General features: G+C 42.1%; 1 protein-coding gene across 24 annotated transcripts in view; it reads right to left on the bottom strand.

Moving 5' to 3' along the window:
* The window catches only part of LOC309549166 (protocadherin Fat 4-like), a 292,459-nt gene that overhangs the window by 269,411 nt on the left and 10,882 nt on the right, over nt 1-12,166 (bottom strand). For all 24 annotated transcript variants that reach the window (XM_082249240.1, XM_082249258.1, XM_082249262.1 and 21 more), the window contains exons 5-8: nt 11,289-11,366; nt 7,703-7,813; nt 4,876-4,989; nt 4,556-4,646 (exon numbers count right to left, since the gene is read on the bottom strand). In XM_082249240.1, coding sequence (XP_082105366.1) covers nt 4,556-4,646; nt 4,876-4,989; nt 7,703-7,813; nt 11,289-11,366 — 394 coding nt within the window. The remainder of the gene's footprint in view (nt 1-4,555; nt 4,647-4,875; nt 4,990-7,702; nt 7,814-11,288; nt 11,367-12,166) is intronic.

Genomic DNA, 12,166 nt, shown 5'->3' with positions numbered 1-12,166 from the left:
ATTATAATCAGCGGGGAGACATCCGACTGATGAAGTCAAGTTAATAACGTTACGCATATAGGGGAAGGAGCCTGCTGTCGGATGTCTCCCCGCTGATTATACTGAAAATTTTTTTAAACAATCGTTTTTACAGGAGCAGTGATTTTAATGATGCTCAAAGTGAAACAATATAAATTAAAAATTCCATTAAACATCATGCCTGGGGGGTCCCCTTAATGTGCCTGTAAAGTGGCGCATCTATACGATGTATGGAGCCAGCTGCAGAAATACTGACATTTCTAAAGTAAAAAATGTAATTTAAACTTGCTTGCGGCTGTAATGTATTGTCGGCTCCCAGCAATACAGATAAAAAAACATGTAAAAAATGGTATTGGGTCCCCCCCAAAATCCATATCTGACCCTTATCCGAGCATGCAGCCTGGCAGGCCAGGATAGGGGGGGACGAGTGAGTGCAACCCCCCTCCTGAACCAAATAAGGTCCCCCCCCACAGCACCTTGTTCCCATGTTGATGGGGACAAGGGCCTCTTCCCGACAACCCTGGGCTGTGGTTGTGGGGGTCTGCAGGTGGGGGGCATATCGGAATCTGGAAGCCTTCTTTAACAAGGGGGCCCCCAGATCCCACCCCCCCTATGATAATGGGTATCGGGTAGCGGTCAAAGCTGAAGAACGGCATATGTTGGGTAGCCTCTGAAGAGGCGGATGTGTTTTTGAATTTTTTTCTATTTTTCGGGTCGGCGGGCATCGTGATTGACGATGGATTTATATCGAAGGACACTAATTATTTTCTTTTTAATAAAGGACTTGTCAAAAACTGGGTTCTGTGGTATTTCCTTTTTTTACACTTTTTTGGTGAATGGGTATGGGTACAATGTACCTGATACACATTCACATGGGGGGGGAGCTGGGATCTGGGGGTTCCCTTGTTAAATGGGGCTTCCAGATCCTGATAAGCCCCCCACCTACAGACCCCCACAACCACAGCCCAGGGTTGTCAAGTAGAGGCCGTTGTCCCCATCAACATGGGGACAAGGTGCTTTGAGGAGCACCCTAAATCACCCTCCCCATGTTGAGGGCAAGCGACCTGGTATGGTTCAGGAGGTAGGGGGGCGCTCTCTCATCCCCCCCCCCTTTACTGGCCTGCCAGGCTGCATGCTCGGATAAGGGTCTGGTATGGATTTTGTTGGGGGACACCACACCGTTTTTGTTTTTTTCATTTCGGAGTGACGTTCCCCTTAAAATTTGTACCAGACCCAAAGGACCTGGTATAGATTTTCTTCTTTTTTTTGGGGGGGGGGGACCCTACGCTGTTTTTTTTAAATCAATTTTGGCGTGGACTACCCCTTAAAATCTATACCAGACCCAAAGGGCCTGGTATAGATTTTGGGGTGACCCCATGCTGTTTTTTTTTTAATTCTCTCATGGGGTTCCCCTTAACCACTTAAATACAGGACATTTTAACCCCCTTCCTGCCTAGACTAATTTTCAGCTTTCAGTGCTCATTGGCATCTATGGGAAATGTTGGTTAGCTTGGCATGGCACTGCTTCCTGTCTTTAACATTGGTGTTCCTGGAAAATCTTGGTCAACTTGGCATGGCACTGTTCACGAACTTTTAAGTGACAAGGACACAAAACATGGGGACCCAGGACTACAACATACAGTAACTCACAAACATGAGTACACCCCTCACATTTTTGTAAATATTTTATTAAATCTTTTCATGTGACAACACTGAAGAAATTACACTTTGCTACAATGTAAAGTAGTGAGTGTACAGCTTGTATAACAGTCTAAATTTGCTGTCCCCTTAAAATAACTCAGCCCACAGCCATTCTTGTCTAAACCACTGGTAACAAAAGTGAGTATACCCTTAAGTAAAAACGTCCAAATTGGGCCCAATTAGCCATTTTCCCTCCCTGGTGTCATGTGACTCAATAGTGTTACAAGGTCCCATGTGTGAATGAGGAGCAGGTGTGTTAAATTTGGTGTTATTGCTCTCACTCTCTCATACTGGTCACTGAAAGTTCTACATGACACCTCATGGCAAAGCACTCTCTGAGGATCTAAAAAAAAGAAGTGTTGCTGTACATAAAGATGGCCTAGGCTATGAGAAGATTGCCAAGACCCTGAAACTGAGCTGCAGCACGTTGGCCAAGCCCATAAAGCGGTTTAACAGGACAGGTTCCACTCAGAACAGGCCTCGCCATGGTCGACCAAAGGAGTTGAGTGCACATGCTCAGCGTCATATCCAGAGGTTCTCTTTGGGAAATAGACTTATGAGTGCTGCCAGCATTGCTGTAGAGGTTGAAGGGGTGGGGGGGTCAGCCTGTCAGTGATCAGATCATACACCGCACACTGCATCAAATTGGTCTGCATGGCTGTCATCCTAGAAGGAAGCCTTTTCTAAACATGATGCACAAGAAAACCCACAAACAGCTTGCTGAAGACAAGCAGACTAAGGACATGGATTACTGGAACCATGTCCTGTGGTCTGATGAGACCAAGATAAACTTATTTGGTTCAGATGGTGTCAACTGTGTGTGGCAGCAACCAAATGAGGAGTACAAAGACAAGTGTGTCTTGCCTACAGTCAAGCATGGTGGTGGGAGTGACATGGTCTGGGGCTGCATGAGTGCTGCCGGCACTGGGGAGCTACAGTTCATTGAGGGAACCATGAATGCCAACATGTACTATGATATACTGAAGCAGAGCATGATCCCCTCCCTTCGGAGATTGGGACGCAGGGCAGTATTCCAACATAACGACCCCAAACACACCTCCAAGATGACCACTGCCTTGATAAAGAAGCTGAGAGTAAAGGTGATGGATTGGTCAAGCATGTCTCCAGACCTAAACCATATTGAGCATCTGTTAAGCATCCTCAAACGGAAGGTGGAGACGCTCAAGGTCTCTAACATCCACCAGCTTTGTGATGTCGTCATGCAGGAGTGGAAGAGGACTCCAGTAGAAACCTGTGAACCTCTGGTGAATTCCATGCCCAGGAGGGTTAAGGCAGTGCTGGGAAATAATGGTTGCCACACAAAATATTGACACTTTGGGCCCCATTTGGACATTTTAATTAGGGGTGTACTCACTTTTGTTGCCAGAGGTTTAGACATTAATGGCTGTGTGTTGAGTAATTTTGAGGGGACAGCAATAAAATATTTACAAAAATGAGAGGGGTGTACTCACTTTTGTGAGATATTGTATCTATACATTTTAAAAGTGGGTTATGCCTGTACACTACACTGACTGCACTAAACTGACTCAACACACTATCCACTAACTACCTGCCTAATCTCTATTGTCATACACTATACACTTATATAGTGTGGGGCGTGGACTTCGACTCGAACACAGAGCCCATCGCTTTAGGGCATTAGATATCCTGACCATTCCCTGCTACCACCAGACAAGCTGCTATTACAATAACTGCCATTACTGAGCGTTTTGGCGAATCCCATGACCTTAAACCCCTTTGCTGCTAAAAGTTCCTCAGCAATAAATCCTAAAACAAATCTCATAGAGTGAGCCTTAATTGTTGGTGTGCGTGGACTGTGCTTGTGTGACTTGCAGCTTCTGTACTACTTGGGGAGAACCTGTCTATTTCTAGCGGCACCTTGCGGGGTAAGCACTACACAAGCATATCATATAGCAGCATGGACACAGGTTTGATTGGTCTCCAGGGTGCAATGAAACATTTTTACACAGTTGGATTTCTATTACTGAGGCCTGTAAGCAAGTTTTGGCACACAAAGTAACACTCCTCTGCGAAGATCAAAACTGTTATAAAGACTATTTCCTTTTTTACTGGTCCTAACCTGGCTTACAATAGAAGATGACTCTAATTCTTATGATGTAAGTTAAAAATATGTAGCCAAAAATGATACAGGAAAAGCTACCACTTTGTGTCTTCCACCTTGAGCAGCTATTCTCAACTAGGGTTTCTTGGAATCCTAAGGTTTCTACAGAGGTCGCTAAGGTTTCCATGAACATTCCTTGATAGTGCCTGCATAGTTTCAGGGCCAATATGGCAGAATCACTAGTGTGACACTATTGATCTTTTTAGCTATTTGTAAGGGTTGTGTTCTGACCTAACACTGAATGGGGGCATTCTTCCCACTGACCTCTGACGTACAGAGTATTTTTTCCCTATTGCACCCTATGAATTAGTGTTAGAAGGGGTACCCTGAGACATGAACAATATTTCAAGGGTTCTTCTAGGGCAAATAATGTTAAGAAAGGCTAACCTAGAGACATAGGTCCATTATGCTTATTGGCAAATCTGGATCTGCTCATAGTAGCCATAGTCCCTTGCGGGATATTGCTGCAGTGTCTGCATCCCGTTAGCTGTCCAGGATATACTCTCTTTTGTCCCCACCCGGATTAATCTGAGATGTATTCGGCATCTTGGCCCCTACAAGGTGCTACTCCAAACCTTGGCAGTTATGGCATCTTTGGTACCTGCTGTCACATATGCTGGTACGATTATAATCTTTGTTCTGGTTTCTGGTTGTAACATAGAGCTGTACAGGAAATCTATTGGCAAAGCTTACCATTACTGATATTGTAAGTCATTGTTTCATTAATGCCGATATCACCATCGATAGCTTTTATTTCCTCTGGATGGGTAGATAATTTACCCTTCTGCAATAAAATATTAAAACATTATGTCAGTATATACCAATACATAGAAACAACATAATAACTGTAATATGAATCTATGTGGAATCCAAGAAAAAAAAACCCCATAAACATGTGGATTAAGTATATATCACATACTATTGTTTTATATTACAGCCTACTTCATATAGCATTCATTGCCACATTTTTACCATACAGGGTGTAATAGCATAATGTATAGAGGTTTACTTACATGGTTTTCAGGAACTGAGGCTTCATATAGCGGGTAAATAAAATGAGGATTCATAGTGTCCACATCTTTTATGTCTATATGAACCGGAACTGTGCTAGAGTAGCCTTTTATATCCTAAGACATTTGAATAAATATTGATTATAAAAGGATACATATAAAGAATACATAGATCAACACATTGATGTTGCAACTTAATCTGATGTACTGTGTATATATATATATATATATATATATATATATATATATATATATATATATATATATATATATATATATAGCATTAATATACCAAGATGCAAAAGGAACATAATTAAGCAGTTTCCAAAGCTTCTGACTTGGCTGCAGGAAACCGACTTAACAAGGACCTGAAGCATTATCTCTACCAAAGGTTCCAGAAAGCTTCTCCTGACCACAAACTACAACAAATCATTTGAAAAATTCTATTATCGCCATGCAGTGCCTTATTACACATGAGGAGAGTGGAGTGGTTACAGGGGCCACTAGACTGCTGGATCTGAAGTAAAGTTTGACTGATTATTCTGACCCTACATAGCAGTAGAGTCATAGGTATTTTAGTCACTTACCATCTGATGGGGGTGTGTGGCACACACTTTGAAAATATGGAATTTAGATGGTCACAGCACATGAGCACAGTGATTTTCAAGGATTTTTAGCATTGTGTGAATTAAGAAAGTGCACAGTGAAACACTTCACTTAACAGGTTTTTCTTGGCACTTTATTGGAGTGGACTTTTTCATTTTTTGTTATTTAAAAATAAAGAGACACTATTTAAGTGCAATATATTTCTTGATGTCAATTCTTTATGTATATCTTTTATATATTTTAATGAGGGTTGTATTATTTAATAAATGTATGTTTCCATAGCACTGCTCAAAGTCTTTTTCACAGAATTTACTAGGTGTCTGTCAAAACTCACCCATTAAAGTCAATAGGCGTGCGTCAGGATTGCTTCCTGCACCCCTGGCAACCACTGTTCTAAGGCCCTCTGGAAATTGATCCACCGCTGATCGCTTTTCAGAGAGAGGTAGACACTGCTGCCTGCATGAAAGGGCCCTAATGCTGATTTTCTATATTTGCAAATAATAGACAGTATATCTAAATACCGTATCTGTCTTACTCAATTCCTAGTTCTCACCTCTCACCCAACAACCAAACCCCCCGGGTCCCTGGAAAAATTGGCTGCTACAAAACTGGTCCCCGGCACCAAAAAGATTGGGGAATCTCTGAAACATTTAAAAACATCAACTCAAAGACAGTCTTCTCTGTAGATGAATGTGAATGTTGGATAGTCTAACGCCCCCCCCCCCCCCAGCTGGAGACCCTAAGGTAACTTTGTGAACAGTGTAAGACCTCACAGCTGGGGATCATGAGGCAAGTCACTTTGGCATGTGATTACCTTGCACCTATGCACAACTACTGGTAGCCAATGTGATTCCCAGAACACTGTACTATTACAGGGGTCAATTTAGGGTCTTTATTCACCTAGGACACCTTTCGGCTTCCTCCAGACATTGCCCAGTGAGTGAAGCAGTCCTTCTTCAGACCAGATCCCTTGTGGTGATGTCCTGTATCCAGCTTCTAGGAGGATCCATCCAGGCCCTCAGCCCTGACACCACTATAGCCTCCAGGACAGCTGCACTGTCCATAAGCTGCCTAAGGGCAGCAATCCCTCAGGCCTTGGTACCCTCCTAAAGGAGGGACAACACAGCTCTCCAGTGCTTCAAACTATCACTTTTCCAGCCCCATTTTGGACACTGCTCTCCAAGGATTAGCTGCAGTGTGAGTAATATTCAGGATGATCATTTAAATCTCCTGCCTTAAGCTTTAAAAGCTTCTTCCACTCCCAGCCTGTAGAAACCTAAACAGACCAGAACAAACAATCAATGCTACCTTGACTACAGAAGGAGCCAAAAACACCTCTGTGTCCTACCCTACAAGATAGCATGGTTAGGTTGGTGTCCTTTTTTCTCTGCTGCTGATAAGCAATAGATCACTGGCCTTTTACAGATTACTTACAGGGAAATTAGGGCAACAACACACTGATAGAGTTAGCACTCTGCTGTACAGTATGTTTAGGAAGGATTGCTTGTAGGACTATGCAATACAGTACTGCCAAATTATCTCAGACTGCTAACCCTTGAGGCAGGAAGTTAAAGGAGGCAATGGGACACCCCAAGGGCCCTTTCACATGGGCTTTCCTATCAGGTCCCACTGTCAGTTTTTCAGGCTGACCTGGTTGGATGCTCCATTCAGTCCTAAGGAAAAGACTGCATTATTTTAAGTTTTTCTGGACTTAAATGTGACAGATTAAAGGTAGCCTGATGTAAACAGATGGCAAAGTCGGTTTACATCTGGCCCCCTATAGGACTGTCGCAGGTCTGCCTGTGTCCACCAGGCACAAATTGAATAGGCACGAATGTAAAAAAACCTGACATCTGTCCTGTTCGGCTCTGATTCAGAAGGGGATCTGCTCATGGATTCCCTGCTGATCAAAGCAGACTCTTCTTCATTTTGAATGAATCCCCAAAGGTGTGAATGTGAGTTATTGGGTGGGTAACTCTGAGATTAGCTTCTCATCAGGCCCATGTTGCCTGCTATTGATAGTGGTTAGTAGTGGGCAGATTCCAAAACTGCAATTGGACTGCCACCCACTGTCAATCACAGGCAAAGAAAACCTGATGGGGAACTATCTCTTACAGTTCCGCGTTGAGCTCCACCCACTGTCAGTTCAGTGTGACTTGCCCCATTGGATGCTAGGATTGATACATTAGGCTCTATAACAGTATAATTATCTTAGATGCCTTACCGTAGCTTTAGCAGTCAGAGTGTATTTGCTAATCCTGTTGAATTCCAAGGGTTTGGCCAGTACAATTATTCCTCTTAGGGGGTCCATATGAAAATAATCATTATGTTGCCCCTATGTGATCCAAGGAAATCAATTAAATACAAGCATAGTTTATTATTTTACTTACATTTTATTAATGACAATTTCTTCCATTATCTAAATTATACTATATAAATCAAATTTTTTTTTCGAGTCCAGTGGGCGGTGTGATAGATGATCGATCTACATCGGGGGGAAATTATCTTTGGATTTTTAATAAAAGAATTGTCAAAAACTGTGTTTGTGATACTTTGTTTTGGTGAATAAGTAGGTCTATGCTCATTCACATGGGGGGGGGGGGGGGGCATGATCTGGGGATCCCCTTGTAAAAGGGGCTTCCAGATTCTTAGAAGCCCCCTGCCCGTAGACCCCCACAACCACAGCTCATGGTTGTGGGGAAGAGGCCCTTGCCCCCATAAACATGGGGACAAGGTGCTTTGGGGTGGTAGCACCAAAGCAGCCCCCCATATGGAGGGCATGCAGTATGATATGGTTCAGGAGGGGGGTGCTTGATCTTTCCATCCCATTCCTGACCTGCTGGGCTGCATGGTCAGATAAGGGCATGGTATGGATCTCGAAGGGGGGCCACGCCATTTTTTTCACAATTTTTTTTGCCAGCAATTCCTTTTTTGTTTTTACATTCAACTGACAGCTGATGAATCATCAGTTGTTAAGGACTTGGTGAAGGCCGGCTTCCTTAGCAACTAGCTATATACAGTGTTTTCAAAGGGGAAAGAAAAACACAAAACGCATCAATAAATGCATCAAAAAAGCAAGACTTGCGTTTCAAATGTGACTCCATTGAAGTCTATTACAGGCAAAACACAATCTGCTGCGGAAAAAAAGGCCCTGGCCCTTTCAAAAAACCCACCAGCTAAAAAACTCATGGATGTGAACGTGTACCATACAAAATGCAAAACACACCAAAAAGCACATAGGTGTGGACGTAGCGTCAAGCAGATTGTACAGAACATATTTAATTAGATTGTACCATGCATGACACAGACAATTCCCTGAATGTTCAGAAATATATGAAATATCAGAGGTCATACACAGTATCTCACAAAAGTGAGTACACCCCTCACATTTTTGTAAATAATTTATTTTATCTTTTCATGTGACAACACTGAAGAAATGACACTTTGCTACAATGTAAATTAGTGAGTGTACAGCTTGTATAACAGTGTAGATTTGCTGTCTCCTAAAAATAACTCAACACACAGCCATTTATGTCTAAACCTCTGGCAAAAAAAGTGAGTACACCCCCAAGAGAAAATGTCCAATTGGGCCCAATTAGCCATTCCCCCCAGTTTCACATGACTCGTTAGTGTTACAAGGTCTCAGGTGTGAATAGGGAGCAGGTGTGTTAAATTTAGTGTTATCACTCTCATTCTCCCATACTGGTCACTGGAAGTTAAACATGGCACCTCATGGCAAGGAATTCTCTGAGAATGTGAAAAAAATAATTATTGCTCTACATAAAAATGACCTAGGCTATAACACGATTGCAATACCTTGAAACTGAGCTGCGGCATGGTGACCAAGACCATACAGGGGTTTAACAGGACAGGTTCCACTCAGGACAGGCCTCGCCATGGTCGACCAAAGAAGTTGAGTGCACGTGCTCAGCGTCATATCTGGAGGTTCTCTTTGGGAAATAGACATATGAGTGCTGCCAGCATTGTTGTAGAGGTTGGAGGGGTGGGGGGTTAACCTGTCAGTGCTCAGACCATATGCCGCATACTGCATCAAATTGGTCTGCATGGCTGTTGTCCCAGAAGGAAGCCTCTTCTAAAGATGATGCACAAAAAAGCTTGCAAACAGTTTGCTAAAGAGAAGCAGACTAAGGACATGGATTACTGGAACCATGTCCTGTGGTCTAATGAGACCAAGATAAAGTTATTTGGTTCAGATGGTGTTAAGCGTGTGTGGCGGCAACCAGGTGAGGAGTACAAAGACAAGTGTGTCTTGCCTACAGTCAAGCATGGTGGTGGGAGTGACATGGTCTGGGGCTGCATGAGTGCTGCCAGCACTGGGGAGCTACAGTTCATTGAGGGAACCATGTATGCAAACATGTACTGTGACATACTGAATCCGAGCATGATCCCCTCCCTTCGGAGACTGGGCCGCAAGGCAGTATTCCAACATGATAACGACCCCAAACACACCTCCAAGATGACCACTGCCTTGCTAAAGAAGCTGAGGGTAAAGGTGATGGACTGGCTAAGCATGTCTCCAGACCTAAACCCAATTGAGCATCTGTGGGGCATCCTCAAATGGAAGGTGTAGGAGCACAAGGTCTCTAACATCCACCAGCACTGTGATGTCGTCATGAAGGACTGGAAGAGGACTCCAGTGGCAACCTGTGAAGCTCTGGGGAACTCCATGCTCAAGAGGGTTAAGGCAGTTCTGGAAAATAATGGTGGCCTTGCAAAATATTTACATTTTGGGCCCAATTTGGACATTTCCACTTAGGGGTGTACTCACTTTTGTTGCCAGCAGTTTAGACATTAATGGCTGTGTGTTAACTTATTTTTAGGGGACAGCAAATTTACACTGTTATACAAGCTGTACACTCACTACTTTACATTGAAACAAAGTGTCATTTCTTCAGTGTTGTCACATGAAAAGATATAATAAAATATTTACAAAAATGTGAGAAGTGTACTCACTTTTGTGATATACTGTATATAGTAGCACACAAAAATTCTAGTGTGATACTCAATTAGTGATAGGCTATATACACCAATTTAGATGAAATAGCTTTCAAAAAAACATATGAAACAAAAAATGAGTAAATAAATAAAAAAATAAATGTGTCCATAGAAGGAGAGTCTTCACAGAGAGTGATTTAATAATCCTCATACATAAGACAGCATTATTGGATAATAATTAATCAGTGATAAACATCAATTGGGTGAAAAAAAATAACAAAGACATAAAAAACAAGAGATTATACATTAATAAAAAGAAGGGGAACATCCACGGAATACAATTCATCAGTTCCCCTTAAAGGATCTCCAGTTGGAAAAAGTCCAACATTAGGGTGTGCATAAAATGTTTCTCCTCCACTGTGCAAAAAAATCTACCACCAAGTGATAAAATCAAAGTTGCCTTTTACTAGCTCTGCGGGACCATCATATTAGAAATGGTCATGTGTGCTTGTTACATCCAAATTAAAAGCAATGCCACCTTACCAACAGCTCCCGGCACCGAGGTCACATACAGAAAAATAGTTGTTAAGTATGTAAAACCATGTGCACCTTTATTTAATCCTTTAATTAATACAAAACGTCAAATGGCAAAGAAAGGGGACTTTTTATTCCATAAAAAAGTATACAGCAGGCTGACAGTTCTGGTTTTGTAAAAAGAAAGCGACAGACAGGCAAAACCGCACAGACGGACACATGACGGTATCACAGGCAGGCCATTACCTATATATTATATATATATATATATATATATACAGTATACTGTATATATCCATATGTCATTACTGGATACTCACCAAAAGAGTGTATTTCAGAAGAGTTGTAGCTTTGTCTTGAGCCTCCACATGTAAAATCACAGTATTCATATCACTTGTCTATACAGAAAAAAATCAATACTGATTATCTGATATTCAGATGTTATAAATGTTACCTGCAATCTACATTTGCCAATCAAACAGTGTTGACTTCAATTGAAATTCCCCCTAGCATTTCTGGCCATGGCCATATTGATTAAGAGCAAATGATGAATGTATAATTGACTTCCTGGAATCCATTTGCACTTAGCTCAGACATACAGAAGGGTGTGCTTAGCTGAGAAAACTCATCCTCCCCTCCTGAAAACTCCTGGGATGTATGACATCTTTTGTCTAGGCCTGGAAACCAGGAAGTAACTGAAGAAATGTACAAAAAAAGTTTACAACAAGTAAATATAATATATTTTTCCTATCTATATAATAATGCTAGGATCGAAGGGATTCAAAATAGTCAATGTTGCTTGAGAGTGAAATTTCACTTTAAGCAAACAAAAACATTGGCAATCACTGAGCCCAGCCCTCCCCTACCCCCTTAAGTTCCTCTTAAACTGTTTATAAACCCAGGACCCTGCATTCACTATATCTGATCTCCCACAGAACATGGAAGTGTATTATTTTAGTAAGTATAAACTGCTAAATACCTTTTCTCATCAGCAGTATATAGCAGTCTTGTGTCTTCTATCATTGTCTTGCTGAGCACTGGTTAAAGCTTGTAGGAGGATTTTTTATTCTCCTCTGACTGTCCTTTGAGGCTGCATGACCTCTGACTCTTTGTCTGGACAGTGCTGATTGGCCCCATGCTGATCACATGCACCACATGCAATCCCCCAAAAAATCTCTCTAGCAATACACACCATACT

The sequence above is a fragment of the Pelophylax lessonae genome, assembly GCF_965119305.1.
Source record: "Pelophylax lessonae genome assembly, chromosome: 3".
Classification (NCBI taxonomy): domain Eukaryota; kingdom Metazoa; phylum Chordata; class Amphibia; order Anura; family Ranidae; genus Pelophylax; species Pelophylax lessonae.
The sequence above is the reverse complement of the archived record's forward strand: the minus strand, read 5'-3'. Positions and strand labels throughout refer to the sequence as shown.